Source organism: Oncorhynchus tshawytscha, linkage group LG34 (assembly GCF_018296145.1).
Source record: "Oncorhynchus tshawytscha isolate Ot180627B linkage group LG34, Otsh_v2.0, whole genome shotgun sequence".
Lineage (NCBI taxonomy): Eukaryota > Metazoa > Chordata > Actinopteri > Salmoniformes > Salmonidae > Oncorhynchus > Oncorhynchus tshawytscha.
Window position 1 is genome coordinate 9,070,530 of NC_056462.1, and position 20,937 is coordinate 9,091,466.

The 20,937-nt window shown below is 42.9% G+C and overlaps 2 protein-coding genes across 2 annotated transcripts; both read left to right on the forward strand.

Moving 5' to 3' along the window:
* Window positions 1-410: 410 nt before the first annotated feature.
* Window positions 411-4,163, forward strand: LOC112231945. Its single transcript, XM_024398743.2, has 3 exons — window positions 411-920; window positions 1,350-1,480; window positions 1,674-4,163. The coding sequence occupies exons 1-3, from the start codon at window positions 680-682 to the stop codon at window positions 2,880-2,882; spliced, it is 1,581 nt and encodes a 526-aa protein (XP_024254511.2). The 5' UTR covers window positions 411-679; the 3' UTR covers window positions 2,883-4,163.
* Window positions 4,164-13,280: 9,117 nt separating this feature from the next.
* Window positions 13,281-19,834, forward strand: LOC121841795 (zinc finger protein 233-like). Its single transcript, XM_042311954.1, has 6 exons — window positions 13,281-13,335; window positions 13,535-13,681; window positions 15,575-15,736; window positions 16,061-16,172; window positions 16,396-16,517; window positions 17,738-19,834. The coding sequence occupies exons 3-6, from the start codon at window positions 15,647-15,649 to the stop codon at window positions 18,668-18,670; spliced, it is 1,257 nt and encodes a 418-aa protein (XP_042167888.1). The 5' UTR covers window positions 13,281-13,335; window positions 13,535-13,681; window positions 15,575-15,646; the 3' UTR covers window positions 18,671-19,834.
* The last annotated feature ends 1,103 nt before the right edge of the window (window positions 19,835-20,937 follow it).

Consider the following 20,937-nt stretch of genomic DNA (forward strand, 5'->3'; position numbering starts at 1 on the left):
GTGCATTTCAGGTAAAATAACAACTCAATGTTTATATCCCAGGACAAATGAGCTAGCAACAGCAAGCTAGCTAAATAGGACAAATTAGCTAGCATGTGCAAGCTAGCTAGCTAAATGCCATACATGTTTAAAGCTTTGATACCTGTCCCCAAATTAATGTAATTGGTTCCGAGTTCGTTTTGATATTTGAACCTGCATGTCGTGATTGCGTTTGGTGTGGGGGGACAAAATACATTTATGCACGATGGTGCACGCGCGCAGCCGGTTTGAGTTCCGTGTTAGGCTGGTGCTTGACCGTCTGCCGTTCAGCTCTGTGGACAACGAATCCCACTGTTAGGACGGGGATACAAGCATCTCGACATTATATCCAGTATCTCTGGTACCGTATTGCAAAGAACATAGCGCATACCTTTTTATTTAGCCACACCATTTGCACTATGACCCTAACCAATAACATCCTTTCTCTACAGGAAACAATGACCAAGAACAATTTCCACGTTAGCGTTTTTATTGATGCTATTTTTAAGTTTATTAACACCAAGTTAATTAAAAGTACTACTAATTTAACTGCACAGCATCACATATTTACCCCATGTAGTCTTTAATTCGCGTTGGAGACAGGACTTGGTTGGTTGACGTTATCTAGGCAACGCTAGTTAGCTGCTAACGGTAACTAACAATGGCTGACTGTATGGTTTTTCACACTCAAATAGCCTCCATCATGGAGGTTCTAGCGAATTCAGCCGTGGCAGAGATCAGTAAACTCGTAGACGACGACTATGCAGTGTTTCGTTTGGAAATAACGCAAAGCCAGAAAGAAAACAGGACATTGAGGAGGAAACTACAGCTACTGGAACTGAAGGTAGCACGGGAGCGCGCAGAGAGGACAATGCGAGAGCGATACAGAGGAATTGCAAGAGGTACATTTTGCAGAAGGCCAAGGCTGCGGGGGCTCTCGAACCCGGTTCGCATGCGTTTATAAGTGTTACCCGGAATTGTGTCTTGCTCAGTTTTTGATAGTATGCAATACTTCCCCTGATTACTTGGCTATCTTGCGCATTTGTTGTATTTTACTTTTATTTCACGAGGCAGGCAAATTAAGAACAAATTCTTATTGCACAAAGACACTCATATTATAACCAGATTCTTGATTTACTGAATGTACTATTATCATACTTTTAAAAATAATGTGACGGATGGAACATAATCAATAAATAGTATGTCAACAAGTTATGAGAAGTGTTCCTTACATTCCTGCCAATTGTAGACTGTGTAAATAGTGTATAATATAGCTTTGAGCATTCACATGATCTAATTTAACCACCCCTTTCCCCCAATCACTCTCTTAGGTGAAGGACATCTCACTGGAGGCCACAGGAATGTTGTAAAGCCAGCGGGACACAATGGGTGGAGAAATGACCAACCCATATCTATAGATGAGGGGAGTGGAACCTCAACCCAGCATGTTATCGTGATAGAGGTTAGTGTCGTAGTGTAACAAAAAATTACAGTACATCAAATGTGACTTGTTCATTTCAGAAATGCTCCCCTCAGCTATTCACTGGCTCACAACAATATGTATCTGCCCTAGGGAAGTTTGTGAGACTTCCCTACGACATTGTTATCCAATTCAACCATTGTACCGATTATAACCTCCTCTGTTCTTGTGTCAGTCTGTAGATGCAGAGGCTGCAGGTCCTGGGGTCAAGCAGGAGAGGTCTGAAGGAGAGGACCCACGGCACAGCAGAGACATCCAGATTGAAGCAGCGGCTGGAGTGGCACCCCCTGTATCCACAGAGGACCTGACTGCCGCGCCCCAGGCTAGGACCCGTTGCAGCATCCCGGAGGTCAGTGGAATGCTGAACGCCGCCCTCAAGTCAGAGAAGGACGCCGAGACTTTAACTGTAACACACCGGCTCTTACACACAGGATCTGACCACAGATCAGACCCAGAGAGACTGGTGCTGGGGCCTCTTGTCTGTCCTCCTGCTCCTGGCTCAGATTACTTACCAGTATTTCATCAGAGCCAGAGGACGGTTCATTCCCGTGGAGATGGTGACGTGTTAGACACTGGGGTTGATGATCTGTCTTGTTCTTATGATACAGAGATGGTCCCTGGCAACATATCCTTAGGTTTAGAGACCCAGACTGATCTCTCTAGAGGGGACTGGAACCGGTACAGTAGTAGTATATACCCCGAAGGGTGCCTAGATAAGAAAGGGGAGGTTATAGTGGTAGATGAGGTGACTGTGAAAGTAGAGGGCGATGCTCCTCCCACATGGAATGCAGATAGTCACCTTGGAGACGGACACTCACAGGGCAGAGATTTCTTAGATTACAGGGGAAGCTTAGAGACGAATCTAAATGTCACAACCAATTCTCCTTTACACGCGTTCAGGGATCGCAATCCAGTGTCCACGTCGATGGGGCCTTCAGATTCACACGGCCGTGTCCATTTCGATCAGGTATTGAACTCAAACAACAGGGCTAGAGCCCAGGCTCAGGGAGGAGGAGTCACATCAGGCAGTAGTAAAGAGAAACGATTCTTCTGCATGTTCTGTAACAAAGGCTTCAGGTGCCTGCAGAAGGTGGAGATCCACCAGAGGGTCCACACAGGGGAGAACCCCTTCAGTTGTACCCAGTGTGAGAAGAGGTTCTCCCGCCAGGACCACCTGAAAAGGCACCAGATGGTCCATACAGGGGAGAAGCCGTTCAGCTGCCCCCAGTGCGAGAAGAGGTTCTCCCGCCAGGACCAGCTGAAGATGCACCTGAAGGTCCACACGGGAGAAAGGCCGTTTGTCTGTACACACTGCGGTAAGAGGTTCTCAGAGAGGAGCTACCTCAGGATACACCAGCAGAAAATGCACGCTGCCCTTGTATAGTGACTTGTAATCAGGATTGAAAGTAAGGCAGTCCTGACAGCGTCCCAGCAAAATAAATAGTGCGGTTACGCCGTACCGGTAAAACATGGGCCTATCACAATAATTAAAACAAAATGTAAAAAAAACTTTAGACTATTATACCTTTATTTTTCATTAGGCTACCACATATTAGAGGCATGAAAAATTTGCGAAAGGACTTGAAAACAAGTGGTATAACAAAATGCAATGTGGTTCGACGAGAGCACTGACATTTTTCCAAGGCAGAGATAAATGGCTGACACAGAGACTTGTGTGGACAGTAGTATAAATTCTTGCCTAATGAAAATTGTCAAAATGTTATTACACTGTGTGACAGATGTCTCTTTCCATTTCCATGTTTGGAGGCTGGAAATAGTGTCTTCAGAAATGATTCATACCCCTTGACTTGTTCCACATTTTGTTGTGTTACAGCCTGAATTCAAACTTGATTTAAAAAAAATGTCTCTCACCCATCGCAACATGTTTTTAGAAATTTAATTTACGAACAATTCACAATCCTGAGTCAATACATGTTATAATCACTTTTGGCAGTGTTTACATCTGTGAGTCTTTCTGGGTAATTCTCTAAGAGCTTTGTATACATGGATTGTACAATATTTGCACATTATTATTTTAAAAATTCTTCAAGCTCTGTCAAGTTGGTTGTTGATTATTGCTAGACAGCCATTTTCATCTCTTGCCATAGATTTTCAAGCTGATTTATGTCAAGACATTTGTTGTCTTGGTAAGTGTATATTTTGCCTTATGATTTAGGTTATTGTCCTGCTGAAAGGTTAATTAATTTCCCGGTGTCTGGAGGAAAGCATACTGTACCAGGTTTTCCTCTAGGATTTTGACTGTACTTAACTCTTAACTTCCATTTCTCTTTTATCCTGAAAAACACCACAGTCCTTAACCATTACAAGCATACCCATAACATGATGCAGCCACCACTATGCTTGAAAATATGGTGAGTGGTACTCAGTAATGTGTTGTATTGGATTTGCCCCAAACATAACACTTTGTATTCAGGGCAAAAAGTTAATTTCTTTACCACATTTTTACAGTGTTACTTTAGTGCCTTGTTGCAAACAGGATGCATGTATTGGAATTGTGTTATTCTGTGGAGGCTTCCTTATTTTCACTCTGTCAATTAGGTTAGTATTGTGGAGTATCTACAACTTTCTTGAGCCATCCTCAATTTTCTCCTGTCACAGCCTTTAAACTCTAACTATTAAAGCCACGACTGGCCTCATTATTGAATCCCTGAGCGGTTTCCTTCCTCTCTGGCAACTGAGTTAGGAAGGACGCCTGTATCTTTGTAGTGACTGTGTATTGATACACCATCCAAAATGTAATGAATAACTTAATACTCAAAGGGATATTCAGTGTCTGCTTTAAAAAACAACAACAATTGAAACGGCTATAGGTGACTTTCTTTGCGAGGCATTGGAAAACCTCCCTGGTCTTTGTGGTTGAATCTGTGTTTGAAATTCACTGATGGACCTTTATAGATAATTGCATGTGTGTGGTACAGAGTCATTAAAAAATCATGTTAAACTCTATTGCTGAACTTATTTAGACTTGCCATAACAAAGGGGTAGAATACTTAATAACTAATTAATTAGTAAAAATGTCAAACATAATTCCACTGATCCAACTTTGATGTAATGATCCAACTTTGATGTAATGTCCTTAAAACAAGTCAAAATGAGGCTCAGTAGTGTGTGTGGCCTCCACGTGCCTGTATGACCTCCCTACAACGCCTGGGCATGCTCCTGATGAGGTGGCGGATGGTCTCCTGAGGGATCTCCTCCCAGACCTGGACTAAAGCATCCGCCAACTCCTGGACAGCCTGTGGTGCAACGTGGCATTGGTGGATGGAGCAAGACATGATGTCCCAGATGTGCTCAATTGGATTCAGGTCTGAGGAACGGGCGGGCCAGTCCATAGCATCAATGCCTTCCTCTTGCAGGAACTGCTGACACACTCCAGCCACATGAGGTCTAGCATTGTCTTGCATTTGGAGGAACCCAGGGCCAACCGCACCAGCATATGGTCTCACAAGGGGTCTGAGGATCTCATCTCGGTACCTAATGGCAGTCAGGCTACCTCTGGCAAGCACATGGAGGGCTGTGCGGCCCCCCAAAGAAATGCCACCCCACACCATGACTGACCCACCGCCAAACCGGTCATGCTGGAGGATGTTGCAGGCAGCAGAACGTTCTCCACGGCGTCTCCAGACTTTGTCACGTCTGTTACATGTGCTCAGTGTGAACCTGCTTTCATCTGTGAAGAGCACAGGGCGCCAGTGGCGAATTTGAGAACAATGGTGTTCTCTGGCAAATGCCAAACGTCCTGCACGGTGTTGTGCTGTAAGCACAACCCCCACCTGTGGACGTCGGGCCCTCATACCACCCTCATGGAGGCTGTTTCTGACCATTTGAGCAGACACATGCACATTTGTGGCCTGCTGGAGGTAATTTTGCAGGGCTCTGGCAGTGCTCCTCCTTGCACAAAGGCGGAGGTAGCGGTCCTGCTGCTGGGTTGTTGCCCTCCTACGGCCTCCTCCACGTCTCCTGATGTACTGGCCTGTCTCCTGGTAGCACCTCCATGCTCTGGACAGTACACTGACAGACACAGCAAACCTTCTTGCCACATCTCGCATTGATGTGCCATCCTGGATGAGCTGCACTACCTGAGCCACTTGTGTGGGTTGTAGACTCCGTCTCATGCTACCACTAGAGTGAAAGCACCGCCAGCATTCAAAAGTGACCAAAACATCAGCCAGGAAGCATAGGAACTGAGAAGTGGTCTGTGGTCACCACCTGCAGAACCACTCCTTTATTGGGGGTGTCTTGCTAATTGCCTATAATTTCCACCTGTTGTCTATTCCATTTGCACAACAGCATGTGAAATTTATTGTCAATCAGTGTTGCTTCCTAAGTGGACAGTTTGATTTCACAGAAGTGTGATTGACTTGGAGTCACATTGTGTTGTTTAAGTGTCCCTTTGATTTTTTTGAGCAGTGTATATTTTTTAAAGCAGACATTTAATATCCCTTTGACCATGGTGAAGTTATTCATTACACTTTGGTGTATCAGGAGCAGATAGCGTCAAAGTATTGGAATGTGGTAGTGGGTTTTTAATGAATGTAGGGTTAGTTGGGTGTTTCATTTTATGTATATTTATTGTTTGTCTTTTTTCCCCAATTTATTTTATATCACAAAGTATAATGGATTTATATTATAGTCCAGTTGGGGGAGGTAATGCAACATACTGGATGCCAACCGACGTTAAACTCCAAAGAAGAAGAAGTAAACAGGAATCAAGAACACGTTAGCGTTTTTATTTATACAACAATGGAACTCGAAATATGACTCTTAACTGTACAGCATAACATACTTATCCCATGTAGTCATTAATTCGATTTGGAGATAGCATCTATCTGTCAAGTCCTATCTAGGTAACGTTCATGTTAGCCTGCTGCTAACAATGGCTAACTCGAACTGTGTGGTTTTTCACACTCAAATAGCCTCCATCATGGAGGTTCTAGCGAATGCAGCAGTGGCGGAGATCTGTAAAGTCGTAGACGACGATTATGAAGTGTTTCGTTTGGAAATAACTCAAAGCCAGAAAGAAAACAGGGCATTGAGGAGGAAACTACAGCTACTGGAAATGAAGGTGTCACGGGAACGCGTCCTCGCCAGCCCGAGAAGTGTCAAGATACTCGAACGATACAGAGTAACGGCAAGAGGTACATTTGTGCAGAATAGCCCTGGCAATATGTGGAAATTGTTACTTTTTCATGAGAACGTTACACTTACAAGGGTGCGTTCGTAAATTCACTCTGCCTATCTACTCCGATTTCAGAGCACTTTCGTCTGTGCCAGAGAGCGCAGAATAACTGTTTAATTTACGAACGCGCAACACCCGTTAAATATGACCGGTGTCAGTAAACGTCGGCAAAAAAAAACGTAATTAAATTGTTGCGAGCGCAGTTTGTCACCAACGCTATACATAACATGAAAACAGCCTAACCAGCTCTGATAAGGGCGAGTAAAATGGGCAGAGTGAGGTGTTCTCTCGTGTCTGGAAGTAACTAGCCAACTTTAGACAGTTAGATTAGGTGCTTGGCTGCAGTTGTGAGGTCAGAACGCTCGGATGAACCCAGCTCCTCGGTCAGAGCTTTACAAACACACCGTTAGCACACCAGTACAATTTGTGGCCCTGAACACATATGGAACCATCGTAAAAAAAAAAAAACTCAACATGGAGGCTTTTTTTTCCATTCCGCCATAAGCAAATAATGTGTTTTGTGTCATCTACAAAATCAAACATGATACTACAGAAAAGTTTATGTATACCCACCCTTATGTTTTGATGGTCAATGACTACAAGGATGCCATGCACAACCTCAAACCTCATTTTGCTATTCCATCTGTAAACTGTCAGTGTCTTAACGACCGTTCCGCAGGTGCATGGTCATTAATTGTTTATGGTTCATTGAACAAGCATGGGAAAAAGTGTTAAAACCCTTTACAGTGAAGATCTGTGAAGTTTTTTAGATTTTTACGAATTATCTTTGAAAGACAGGGTCCTGAAAAAGGGATGTGTATTTTTTTGCCGAGTTTATACACACACACACACACAGTACCAGCCAAAAGTTTGAACACCTGTTCATTCAAGGGTTTTTATTTTGACTATTTTCTAGAATAATAGTGAAGACATCAAAACTATGAAACAACACATATGGAATCATGTAGTAACCAAAAAAGTGTTAAACAAATTATATTTTATATTTTTCAAAGTAGCCACCCTTTGATGAGTACTTTTGCACATTCTTGGCTTTCTCTCAACCAGCTTCATGAGAAATACTTTTCCAATGGTCTTGAAGGCATTCCCACATATGCTGAGCACTTGTTGGATGCTTTTCCTTCACTCAACTGTCCAACTCATCCCAAACCATCTTAATTGGGTTGAGGTTGGGTGATTGTGGAGGCCAGATCATCTGATGCAGCACTCCATCACTCTCCTCCTTGGGCAAATAGCTCTTACACAGCCTGGAGGTGTGTTTTGGGTCATTGTCCTGTTGAAAAACAAATGATAGTCCCACTAAGCGTATCGCTGCAGAATGCTGTGGTAGCCATGCTGGTTAAGTGTGCATTGAATTCTAAATAAATCAGACAGTGTCACCAGCAAAGCACCATCACATCTCCATGCTTCACAGTGGGGACCACACATGCAGATATCATCCGTTCACGTACTTTGCGTCTCACAAAGACAGGACGGTTGGAACCAATAATCTAATTTGGACTCATCAGAAAAAAGGACTAATTTCCACTGGTTTAATGTCCATTGCTGTTTCTTGGCCCAAGCAAGTATCTTCTTCTTATTGGTGTCATTTTAGTAGTGGTTTCTTTGCAGCAATTTGACCATGAAGGTCTGATTCACTCAGTCTCCTCTGAACAGTTGATGTTGAGATGTCTGTTCCTTGAACTCTGAAGCATTTATTTGGGCTGCAATTTCTGAGGCTGGTAACTCTAATGAACTTATCCTCTGCAGCAGAGGTAACTCTGCATCTTCCTTTCCTGTGGCTGTCCTCATGAGAGCCAGTTTCATCATAGTGCTTGATGGTTTTTTCAACTGTACTTGAAGAAATTTAAAAGTTCTTGAAAATGTCCGGTTTGACTGACCTTCATGTCTTAAAGTAATAATGGACTGTCCTTTCTCTTTGTTTATTTGAGCTGTTCTTGGCATAATATGGACCTATTTGGTAAAAGACCATCTTCTGTATACCACCCCTACCTTATCACAGAAAAACTAATTGGCTCAAACTTAAGGTGTAAAGAAACTCCACAAATTAACAAGGCACACCTGTTAATTGAAATGCATTCCAGGTGACTACCTGATGCTGGTTGAGAGAATGCCAAGAGTGTGCAAAGCTGTGAAAGGCAAAGTCGGGCAACTTCGAAGAATATAAAATATATTTTGATTTGTTTAACACCTTTTTGGTTACTACACGATTCCATGTGTTATTTCATAGTTTTGATGTCTTCACTGTTATTCTACAATGTAGAAAATAGTACAAATAAACATACAACATATGTAAGGTCCCTCAGTCAAGCATTGACTTTCAAGCACAGATTCAACTACAAAGACCAGGTAGCTTTTCGAAAGCCTCGTAAAGGAGGGCAGGGATTGGTAGATGGGTAACAATGACAAATCAGACATTGAATATGTCCTTAATTAAGCATGGTCAAGTTAATAATGTAGGCTGTGGATTATATGTTAAATCCTCCAGACAAAGGTGCAGTCATCCTTCTGACCTGAGCTGCAGGACAGAAAGAAAACTGCTTAGAGATGTCACCATGAAGCCATTGGTGATTTTAAAAAACAGCTACAGAGTTAAATGGCTATGATTGGAGAACAGGATGGATCAACATTGTAGTGACCACAATAATGAGTGAAAAGAATAGAAATATACAGAATAAAAATATTCATAAACATGCAACAAGGCACTAAAGTAATACGGCAAAGGAATGCACTTTTAGGCCTAATTGCATAGCGTTATGTTTGGGGCAAATCCAACAACACATCACTGAGTAATTGCCTCCTTATTTTCAAGCATTGTGGTGGCTGCATCATAGTATGGGTATGCTTGACATTGGCAAAGACCAGACACTGGGAGAGGAATTCACCTTTCTGCAGGACAATGACCAAAAACAGAATTCCAAATCTACACGGGAGTTGCTTACCGAGAATACAGTGAATGACTTAAATCTGCTTGAAAATCTATGGCAAGACTGAGCTTGATTAAAAAAGATATATGAAAGTAAGAAGAATGAACAAATATTATACAATACTGGTGTGCAAACCAAAGAAGACCCACAGCTGACTCGGGAGGAATAATGATCTAATCAAGGTATATTAGTGTTTATTTTTCATTCATTTAAAAAAAAGTATTGTGTAGATTGTTGACCCCAAAAAAAGACAAATCAATTTGAATCCCACTTTGTAACACAAAATGTGAAGAAATCCATGAGGTGTAAACTTTCTACAGCCATTTCCTGTGCAGTTTGGAGTGAGACAGAGCTCACTCTAATCTCCTATTCTATTCCTTATTACCCTTGACTGGATCATGACCAAAACCACATCATACAAATCCAGAAATATGGAGTGGACCCTCTTCTCCCAGCTGGAAAATCTCTAGCAGTGTTTTCCACAAGCACACAAGCACATCCACAAGTAGCCAGCCAAAATAGAAAAAGTAGTCAGCCAATGAAGTAAATAGCCCAAATTATCTTAAATTAAAGGTTACATTTAAAATCAAACAAATTGTGTGATGGGCACTTTTTTTCAAATTACAAAATGGGTCCCTAAAATAAACAGAACAGATGCTCAATTAAATTCTGGCTTGTCAGTAGTTTACCGAATCGTATCGGTCAGAGCCGTTCATATGGCTCCCTAATTTGCATACTGGTTGCATACCGATTATTTGCAGATAAATTATGAAAACATTCAATGAAGAATCCTCCTCACTACAGGAACAATCGGAGAGAGAGCCTCACTCTGGTCAAAAATATTATAAATGTAAACATTTAAATTGTTTAACGTCACTGTCTGGCATGTCCTGATGGACTTCATATCGACAATACGAACACGATCTTTAGTTTATTTGTCCAGATGCGATATCATGGACAAAAAGACGTTGTGTGAGTTATAAAAAAAAACAAAATAAATGTGCCAGAAAACAATAGGTTAAGAGGATCTCGACTCATCGTTACCACGTATGGGACGTGCAAATTCACTCACAGCGACGAGGAAGGAGCATCACGCTCTCTCCCTCCGTGTAAAGAAATTGGACTACGTCAAAGATTATCTATTATATTGACAAGATATTTGAGTGGCCGCTCTAATAATGGAAATACATGTCCTCAATGATGGAAGGTAGGCGAGGTCAGGTGGGACCATTCTAGCCAATGAGAGGGAAGATACGTGTGACCAACAGGCATAATTAAGTTGTTTTTCGTCAAAGTTGCCGGAATGCCATGAGTAATCCACTTATCAGTACATTTTGTAACAGCCTAAACATTACGAAACTTCTAATCGATCAAATAAGCCTCATATAATTCTACACTCATCGATCGCCATACAAAAAAAGGGCTCATCTCAAGCGGAAAGATTTTGGAAGGAGTAAATCCTCTCACTTCGGCTCTGACTGCAACAACAGCGCACGCAACCCACACACTCAGGAACCGGAAGGAGGGACAGACAGCAGACTGTCAAACCAGCAGTGTTTTCTTGTCATTGCTTACTTTGACTGACAGGTGCCTGTCCAATCAATAGAAAGCTAGAAGTTGCATATCGTTCATTTTAGCGGGAGAGGGCTCGGCAACTTTTTTTCTGACTAGCAAAGTGAAAAGTAGCCAGTTAATTTAAGTGAAAAAAGAAGCCATTTGAAAATTAGTACTATAATCTGTTTAACTTTTAGTTGTAGTTGCCCTGGACAAACACACATTCAGCTCATTTTAGGGCTTGATGATTAGTTGACAACTTGAATCAGGTGGCTTGTCCAGGGTTACAAAACAAATGTGTACTGTTGGGGTACTCAAGGAATAGGGTTGGGAAACACTGGTCTAGACAATAACCTCTCATTGTGCATTTGTCCAACTCATCACATTTGGAGGTCTGAGCAGAACTGCCTCAAAACAAATGTCCACCTATAATACAACAGCAATGTCAAATCTGTTCTGTTGTATGGTTTGGAATGTTCCCATGTTGTCAAGAACCACTTGAAAACGGATGTAGTCTTTCAGCAGTGGTTGTCTCGAGAATCTGCTGCATCTTCTGGCCCCGAATAAAATACAATAAAGTACGTTATACAAGAAGACCAGTTGCCAAAATGTCACACAACACTTCAAGAGACATTCTCAGAATGCCCAGTTTTGACTCATTATGGGCTTATGTCCCAGTGAGGAGGAAGTGGATTGAGTAAGTGCGTCATCCATGCCATGAATCTTGCCTAAATTAACAACTGTATAAATGGACATATACTGTATACTCATCTAAATTGACAACTGGTTTGACCTAGATGGACACTTGCACTCCAACCTTCAACCCGGTACATCTAAAGGAAGTTCCTTCCATCTTAACTTTTTTCTCCTCTTGCCACATTGTGCCAGGCTGTTGTGAAGCACTCTGACAGTAGTTGTTGTGAAAAGGGCTATATAAATGAGTCTGGGGCTGGACGTCAATCAACAAATACAAAGCAGAATTTGTTGGGAGATTTTCACATTTTCTGTTTCGTTCTTCTTGAACATCTCAATATGAACTTGATTGATATCTTTAATGTTAATGCGATCTTTAAGGAGAATTGTGAAGTGCTCCTAAATGGAAATGTTATTTGAAATAATAATTTGAGTGGTGGGTGGCATTTGGAACCGCCAAGCAATTGAGATGCATACGTGCCCATGAAATCCCTGGGCCCAGACAAATCAAAGGATCTTCTTGTGTTCCGTGAATTCACAGGGGTCACACAGTATCCACATTCACAACCAGGGGCAAGAACACTGCAGCAGACAACTATGGCTCTGTATGCCACGGAAATATTATATTGTGTATGTTGTCAGAATCTGCGATTTTCAGTGGATTTCTTCCCATGGCTTACCATGGCAATCCTCCATTAGATAATAAACTGAACTATTTATGATGTTGTACTGGGCGTCATTGTAATCGTTGACCATCAAAACATAGGTGCAGACGTCACCTTTTCTGTGTTTATCATGTTTGATTCAGAAGATATGACGCAAAATACATTTAGTTACGGCTGAATGAAAAATTGTAGTTTTTGCGATGGCTCCATATCTGAACATATTCAGGGCCCCAAAGTGTACCAAGTTACATGCTTTTATGAAAAAGTGAACATATCACCTAAAGTTTGGCACATATCGATTGGACTATATGACAGAGGCTGTGGGGCCTATAGCCCTGTTCTCCTCAGCATGTGTAACTTTAGATGTGTTAACCAGAATTGGGTCTTGGTCAGTTTCTGGATAGTATGAAATAATTCCCCTGATTATTTAGCTGTCAAAGACGCACTATCATATTCTAACCAGATTATTGATTTACTCAAGGAAAACAATGTGATGCATGAAACATATCAATCTATAAATAGTATATCATGAAGTTATGAGAAGTGTTACTTTACATCCTTACCAATTGTAGACAATGTCAAAAGTGTACAATATAGGGTTGACCGTACCTAACCAGTACGTACCTCTTTCCCTCAATCACTCTCTCAGGTGAAGGACATCTCACTGGAGGCCACAGGAGCTTTGTGAAGCCAGCGGGACGCAATACATGGAGAGATGACCAAATAATCACTGTTGATGAGGGGAGTGGAACCTCAACCGAGCACATTATTGTGATAGAGGTTAGTGTAATAGTATTACATCAAAATTACAGTACCTCAAATGTGGCCAGTTTATTTCAAAAAGGCTCCCCTCAGCTATTCACTTGCTTACATGTACATCCGTATTTATCTGCCATAAGGGAGCTTGTGAGACTTCCCTATGACATTGTTATACAATTCAACTGGACACCGGTAATAATAACCTCACTTCTTGTGTCAGGCTGCAGATATAGAGGCTGCAGGTCCTGGGGTCAAGCAGGAGAGGTCTGTAGGAGAGGAGGACCTCCAGACTGCAGCACCGCCTGAAGCCACGGAGGACCTCACTGCCGCCGCACCGCAGCCCAGGACCCGACGCAGCATCACGGAGGTCAGTGGAACGCCGAACGCCGTCCTCAAGTCCGAGACAGACACTGAGACTTTAACTGTAACACACAGCCTCTTACACACAGGATCTGACAACAGATCAGACCCAGAGAGACTTTGTCTGAGGAGACTGGGCTGTCCTCCTGCTCCTGGCTCAGAGTATTTACCGGTATTTAACCAGAGGACTGTTCATTCCGTTGGTGATGATGACTCGTTAGACACTGGAGGCAATGATCCGTCTTGTTCTTACGCTACAGAGATAGACCCTGGCAACATGCCCTTGAGTTTAGAGAGACAGACTGATCTGTCTAGAGGGGACTGGAACCGGTACAGTAGTAATCTATACTCTGAAGGGTGCCTAGATAAGAAAGGAGAGTGTCTGGTTGTAAATGAGGTCACTGTGAAAGTGGAGGGCGACGCTCCTCTGACATGGAATGTAGATAAGACTCACTTAGAAGGACACTCTCAGGGCAGCACCAGTGACTTCTTAGACTACAGGGAAAGCTTAGAGACAAATCTAAATGTCCCAACCCACTCCTCTTTACCCGCGTTCAGGGATCGTGACCCAGTGTCCACGTCAATGGGGCCTTCCGAGTCACACGGCCGCGTCCTTTTCGATCAGGTATTGAACTCAAACGACAGGGCTACAGCCCAGACTCAGGGAGGGGGAGCCACATCAGGATATAGTAAAGAGAAACGGTTCCTCTGCATGTTTTGTAACAAAGGATTCAGCTGCTCCCAGAATGTGGAGATCCACCAGAGGGTCCACACAGGGGTGAAACCCTTCAGCTGTACCCAGTGTCACATGTGCTTCACCCAGGCTGGCACCCTGAAGAGGCATCAGAGAGTCCACACAGGGGAGAAACCTTTCAGCTGTACCCAGTGTCACATGCGCTTCACCCAGGCTGGTCACCTGAAGAGGCACCAGAGGGTCCACACGGGAGAGAAACCGTTCGCCTGTACGCACTGCAGGAAGAGGTTCTCAGAGAGGAGATGCCTCAGGATACACCAGCAGAAAAACCATTCCACTCTATAACAAAGTAACCATTTCACTCGATAGCTTCTGAGGCTTAGATAGACTCAGCGAGATCATGTAGATGCAAAAAGTAAACAGCGGGTCAATTTCCATAACAACTAAGAGCGTTGAAGTGCAAGGCCCAGACATTGTAGGATATATAAGCCTAAAGTCAATTACATATAGTGTTTGTACTGTATAGGCCAGTGTTTACCAACTCCAGTCCTCAAGTCTCCCAAAAGTACACATTTTCGTTGTAGCCGCGGACGAACACACCTCATTGTCCAGTGCTACAATAAAAATGGGTTCTGTTGGGGGACTTGAGTTGGGAAACACCGTTGTAGGATATGATGTTCATAAATGCCTATTTTATTACTTCCATTCAACTACTATATTCTTTCCCCCAAGATATTTTTAATGAGAAAATGCAGTTTTTCCAGTTGAGACGTGTGGTTTTCATATGGTGTGTTTAAAACTTGTTTATGTTCAATAAACACCTAAATGGGACTTTTCATTCTAAGACTTTCATTGAGACTCTCTTTAGTATACATCACATCTAATATCACGCTATTCTGCATATTCTGATAGCGCTTTATAACCATTATACACTTACTAAATATACCTACCTACACACAAACACCTACTGTACATGTCAAAATAGTCAGGTTTGTCTTGACTTATCATAGGGGACTTATTTTTACCCACAACATATTTCTATGTATGTCCACCATGATGGGTTTAACAACAGTGAAATCATTCTGTAACTACAGTATACGACTCAAATGTAGTGGGGATGGGTAAACACTCCATGTTGAAAGTGTTTTCATTACCTGTGTTTACGTACCTGAGGGAGTGTATGTCTGTATCACCCGTCTCTTCCAGGAGGAGGGTCCAGAGGTGCTGCTGGTGAAGGAGGAGGGGTGTGAGGAGGGTCTGGGAAACCCTGAGGGGACCATGGTCATGGAGGACAACCAGACGACACCTCCTCCTGAACCCACAGAGGAACCAGCTGAACAGCACAGGACCACACACAGTCTCACTGAGGTGAGCCCACTGTGAACTACTGTCTGAATGGTATTAGGTCAGGGCCCGTATCCACAAAGCCTCTCAGAGTAGGAGTGCTGAACTAGGATCAGTTTAGCCTTTTAGATCAATGACTCTTTGTGGCTACGGGCTCAGGTCTTGATTAAATTTGTCGTAAGTGTGGGACCATGCCTTTTGAATGATCAAACCATTAGAGTGTCAAGTAATCAAATCAACTATCATGTTTGCATAGTGCTCATATCAATACATCAGAAGATGCTCCATAGCAGGGTCCTCATATCAGATTTCTTGATCCAACATCCTCTCACTCTGTATCTCTTACAGTCAGTAGACATGGAGGATGGGAAGCCTGATCTGCTGTTGGTCAAAGAGGAGACAATAGAAGATGTACCAGAGAGCATTGATCTGCTGAGTGGACTAAAGATGGGGGAGCAAGGTAAGAGAGAAATACATATAGCCTACATACAGTAATAGATCTTCAATGGGAATAGTGATGCACCTGGCTATTATTTCTTAATTCATAAAATCAATACAACTTATGTTTACATACAAAACCACACGTTATAATGTATGAACTTGACCTGGTAATTGACAAAAACATCATATGTAGATTTTTCTCTGCCATGTTAAAAATTATATTTTGTAACCTCTTCCTGTAGGTGATTGGCTGGAGGCTAACAGAGGAGACTGGGGAGCCGTCTTGGATTCCCAGACTGGTGCAGCCAAGGGCCCAGGGGACGACATCACTGAGCAGGACAGGACCAGAGGCGACATAGTGGAGGTCAGTGGATGGTACAGCGTCCTCAACTATGGGTTGGGGAACAACACTGTTAACCAGAAACAGACAGTCGAACACAAAACAACCAAACTTAGTCTCCATGACAACAGACTGGCTGAGACCAGGGCGAGGCGTAGATTTGGTCTGCGGGGATGGGGAGGTGTCCGTATGAGAACAGGAGAGAACAGACACAGACTGCTAGCGATGCTCCGTCCTGCTCCTATAGTTGTGATTCAGAGAGACTGATGGCGCCTCAGGTTAACCACCTAACAGGTTCTACCTTCAGCCTGCCTTCTATAGGATCTATCAACTGGAACATGGACCCTGTGACAACTCAGACACTACCTGGCCTTCATCCTACTCACACTCTCCTAATGTTAAACCAGACCTCAGACAATGCCAGAGCCTCAACACTAAAAGGCTACACAAGCCTATTGACAAATGACAGTAGTAGTAATGCTATCAGTAGATCTGGTGGCAAAGAGAAGCTCTTCCAGTGTTCGTTCTGGGGAAAGCCTGCAGATCCACCAGAGGATGCACACAAGGGAGAATACCCTTCAACTGCCCCCAGTGTGAGAAGAGGTTCTCCCGTCAGGACCAGCTGAAGATGCACCTGAAGGTCCTCATGGGAGAAATGCTGTTCACCTGTACTCACTGGAGGTAGAGGTTCTCAGAGAGGAGCTACCTCATGATACACCAGAAGAAAATGCACACAGCCCATGTATAGAGTATAGTGAGATGTAATGTAGTACTAGCTAGTTTGCAGTTAATTATGTTGGTTATGGATGCATAGGGAACTGGATGAGATGAATTGAGTTAAGAATGATGAGAGAGAGTAGATGATATGTTGATGGCTGGTGTCCTAAAAAGTGTCATGTTTACATAATGTAATTTTGAACCTTTTCCAGAGTTTTCTAAAATACATTTTATCAAAGGGAGGATACCAAATTTAAAGAAAATGTAAAGTGTTACCATAGTGAGAAAAGTTATTCTACTTGTCATGTGTCCTTTTGTGGAATAGATGTGACTAATGCCATTTTGTTGAATTTGGTTATTTTTTGTATCATTCCAATGGCTCCATATTGTTAGGTACTTGAATCACAGTGTTTTAGAGAGGCTTGACTGTGTTTAACATTTTATAATATTGTATCATGTTTCTGTGTGTACAGTAAAGTTTCTTATATAAACCTTCACATGCTCTTCTGTACAATTTATATTTGCAGTCTGCAGTCCATGAAGACCTGCTGATATCCAGTGTTACTGGTGGGAGAGACTGGACCTCCGAAGCGGCTGGTCACAAACCCTGGCCCCGGATGAGAACCATGGATCAGGAGCCGTCACTATTCCTTCCTGAATCGGAACCAGGACCCAACTGCAAGAGACAGAGACTCCACCACCACACAGAACACAACCAGTGGACAGATGGACTGAACAACCTCAGTCCTGGTGGTCATCAGAGAGACAGAGGCTCCAGTCAGGGATCCAGTCTGCAGCCCAGACCCTTCTCTTCACAGTCTCAGTGCAGGGATGAAGCAGGGCCTGGGGCTGATAGAGATAGACCCTCCTGTTCCTATGATACAAACGCCACAGTATCCATGATGAACAGAGCAGGTCACCCTGGGCTTCAGCCTTCACAGAGAGTGGTGGGAGACCCCCCTGGTGGTAGTCTATCAGCAAGTCTGTCTTCTCCTTCAGGATCTCATTTAATGTCTGGTGACTGGGTTCATAGAAAGCCTGGGTCTAGCTTTCCTCAGTTACCTCAAGGTTACCCCACCAATGCAGACAGGTTCAGGATGGGCGTTTACCACAAGAAGCACCTAGCCTATAGCACAGCACACAATCCCAGCAACACCCAAACAATGACTAGAGGTCAAGGAGGGAGCTCAAAGACTAACCACCTGACGGCGGTGGCGCCTACTTCTACCTCCTCTGTCATTGGGTCACAATGTGGAAGGCCGGGCATTAGGACGGATGCCGACAAGCCGTACGCCTGCCCCACGTGTGGGAAGCGCTTTGCTAAGACTAAATATATGAAACAGCACCAGAACATTCACACCAAAGAGAGGCCTTTCAAGTGCAAACTATGTTCCAAGAGCTTCTCCTTCCTGAGTTACCTAATCAGACATAGCTGTGCCCACAATGGGGAGAAATTGTAGCTATTCTTTAGCTGAAATATTTTATTTATCATGTGAAGTGTACTGGGGGTAAGACTTTTGGGGATTACTAGGTCCCTTAGTTGAGCATCTGGGTACACTCACATGATACAGACTTGTTGTTTTGGTGTGCTAGCCGAAACACTGACATTGAAGTGTATCACTATTTCACCTCTGAACTTGGTTTTGCCTATGTTCTATTCATAACAATATGTTTTATAACCCCTTTTTAAAACACATTATTTGGCATAGTCAGGTGGGATCTGTTCATTTATGTACAACAACAGAAAAATAGGTGATCAAATATTTGAATAAATTAGATATCATGTTGTACTTTTGATTAAAAAAAGCAAGTAAAATTAACTTATCATTAAGAATTAAACATGACCTTAGTTTCGTTGGCTTCCTACGAACCTATAGGGCAAGGACCGAGCTTTAAAGGGTTTCCACTAGGTTCCACAGTTAAAGTAAAAAGAAAGTGCTGTATTGTAAAAATTCCTGAAAATAAATTTATTTTCTAATTTAACTTTAGGGTTAGGCAGAAAGTTAGCATTGGGGTTAAGATAAATTGTAGAAATAGGGGTTTAGCCATAATTATGACTGTGGAAACTGGTGACGACCGCTTGAAAGATAGTGATCATGAATAGGAGGTTTGATGTGTGGGGATTGTGATGGGAGGAAGAAATGGGGCCTAAATGGGTAATTGTGTGTTCAGACTCTACTACTAGCCTGGTTGCCGCTGAGAGAAGGGAAGGAAGTAAGTCAAAGGAACACCCAGACCTGATAATCGAGCTGTTGCCACTTTATAGGGTGGGGCAGAAAGGGATTAAGGTTGGTTTTCTGTGGTTCCAGGTCATGTTGGAGTAGGGAGAAATGAGGCAGCGGATAAGGTAACGAAAGCAGCTCTGAAGAGGGAGGAGGTAGATATGGTGGTACCATTCATCTAGAATTCTGTGAGGAAGGTCAGTGGGTATCTGGGGAGTGAAATGAGGGGTGGGGTGCTGTTGACAAGGCTGAGGTTGGGTCATTGTGGATAGGAAAATGGGTTATTGTTAGTGAGGAAACACCCAGATGGGAAGTGTGAGGTAGAGACTGAAGTACACTATCAGTCAAAAGTTTGGACACCTACTCATTCATGGATTCTTTTTCTTAGTAATAGTGAAGACATCAAAATAACACCTATGGAATCATGTAGTAACCAAAAAAAGTTTAACAAATCAAAATATATTTTAGATTCTTCAAAGTAGCCACCCTTTGCCTTGACAGCTTTGCACACTCTTGGCATTCTCTCAACCAGATTAATCTGGAATGCTTTTCCAACAGTCTGGATGGAGTTCCCACATATGCTGAGCACTTGTTGGCTGCTTCTCCTTCACTCTGCGGTCCAACTCATCCCAGACCATCTCAATTGGGTTGAGGTCGGGTGATTGTGGAGGCCAAATCATCAGATGCAGCACTCCATCACTCTCCTTCTTGGTCAAATAGCTCTTACACAGCCCGGAGGTGTGTTTTGGGTCATTGTCCTGTTGAAAAACAAATGATAGCCCCACTAAGCCCAAACCAGATGGGATGGTGTATTTATGCAGAATGCTATGGTAGCCATGCTGGTTAAGTGTGCCTTGAATTCTAAATAAATCACTGACAGTGTCACCAGCAAAGCACCCCCATGCCATTACACCACCTCCTCAATGCTTTACGGTGGGAAATACACATGCAGAGATCATCCGTTCACCCACACCGCTTCTCAGAAAGACATGGCGGTTGGGTCCAAAAATCTCAAATTTGGACTCCAGACCAAAGGAAATATTTCCACTTGTCTAATGTCCATTGCTCGTGTTTCTTGGCCCAAGCAAGTCTCTTCTTCTTATTGGTGTCCTTTAGCAGTGGTTACTTTGCAGCAATTTGACCATGAAGGCCTGATTCACACAGTCTCCTCTGAACAGTTGATATTGAGATGTGTCTGTTACTTGAACTCTGTGAAGCATTTATTTGGACTACAATTTCTGAGGCTGGTAACTAATGAACTTATCCTCTGCAGCAGAGGTAACTCTGGGTCTTCCATTCCTGTGGTGGTCCTCATGAGAGCCAGTTTCATCTTAGTGCTTGGTTTTTGCGACTGTACTTGAAGAAACCTTTGAAGTTCTTACATTTTCTGTATTGACTGACCTTCGTGTCTTAGAGTAATGATGATTCTCTTTGCTTATTTGAGCTGTTCTTGCCATAATATGGACTTACCCCTATTTGGTAAAAGACCATCTTCTGTATACCAC

Bases quoted from the DNA above. Each gene is read 5' to 3' on its own strand.
- LOC112231945 (XM_024398743.2), top strand. From the start codon at position 680: ATGGCTGACTGTATGGTTTTTCACACTCAAATAGCCTCCATCATGGAG. The intron at 921-1,349 runs GTACATTTTGCA...TCACTCTCTTAG, and splicing joins ATACAGAGGAATTGCAAGAG to GTGAAGGACATCTCACTGGA. The intron at 1,481-1,673 runs GTTAGTGTCGTA...TTCTTGTGTCAG, and splicing joins AGCATGTTATCGTGATAGAG to TCTGTAGATGCAGAGGCTGC.
- LOC121841795 (XM_042311954.1), top strand. From the start codon at position 15,647: ATGGTCATGGAGGACAACCAGACGACACCTCCTCCTGAACCCACAGAG. The intron at 16,173-16,395 runs GTAAGAGAGAAA...CTCTTCCTGTAG, and splicing joins ACTAAAGATGGGGGAGCAAG to GTGATTGGCTGGAGGCTAAC. The intron at 16,518-17,737 runs GTCAGTGGATGG...TTATATTTGCAG, and splicing joins CCAGAGGCGACATAGTGGAG to TCTGCAGTCCATGAAGACCT.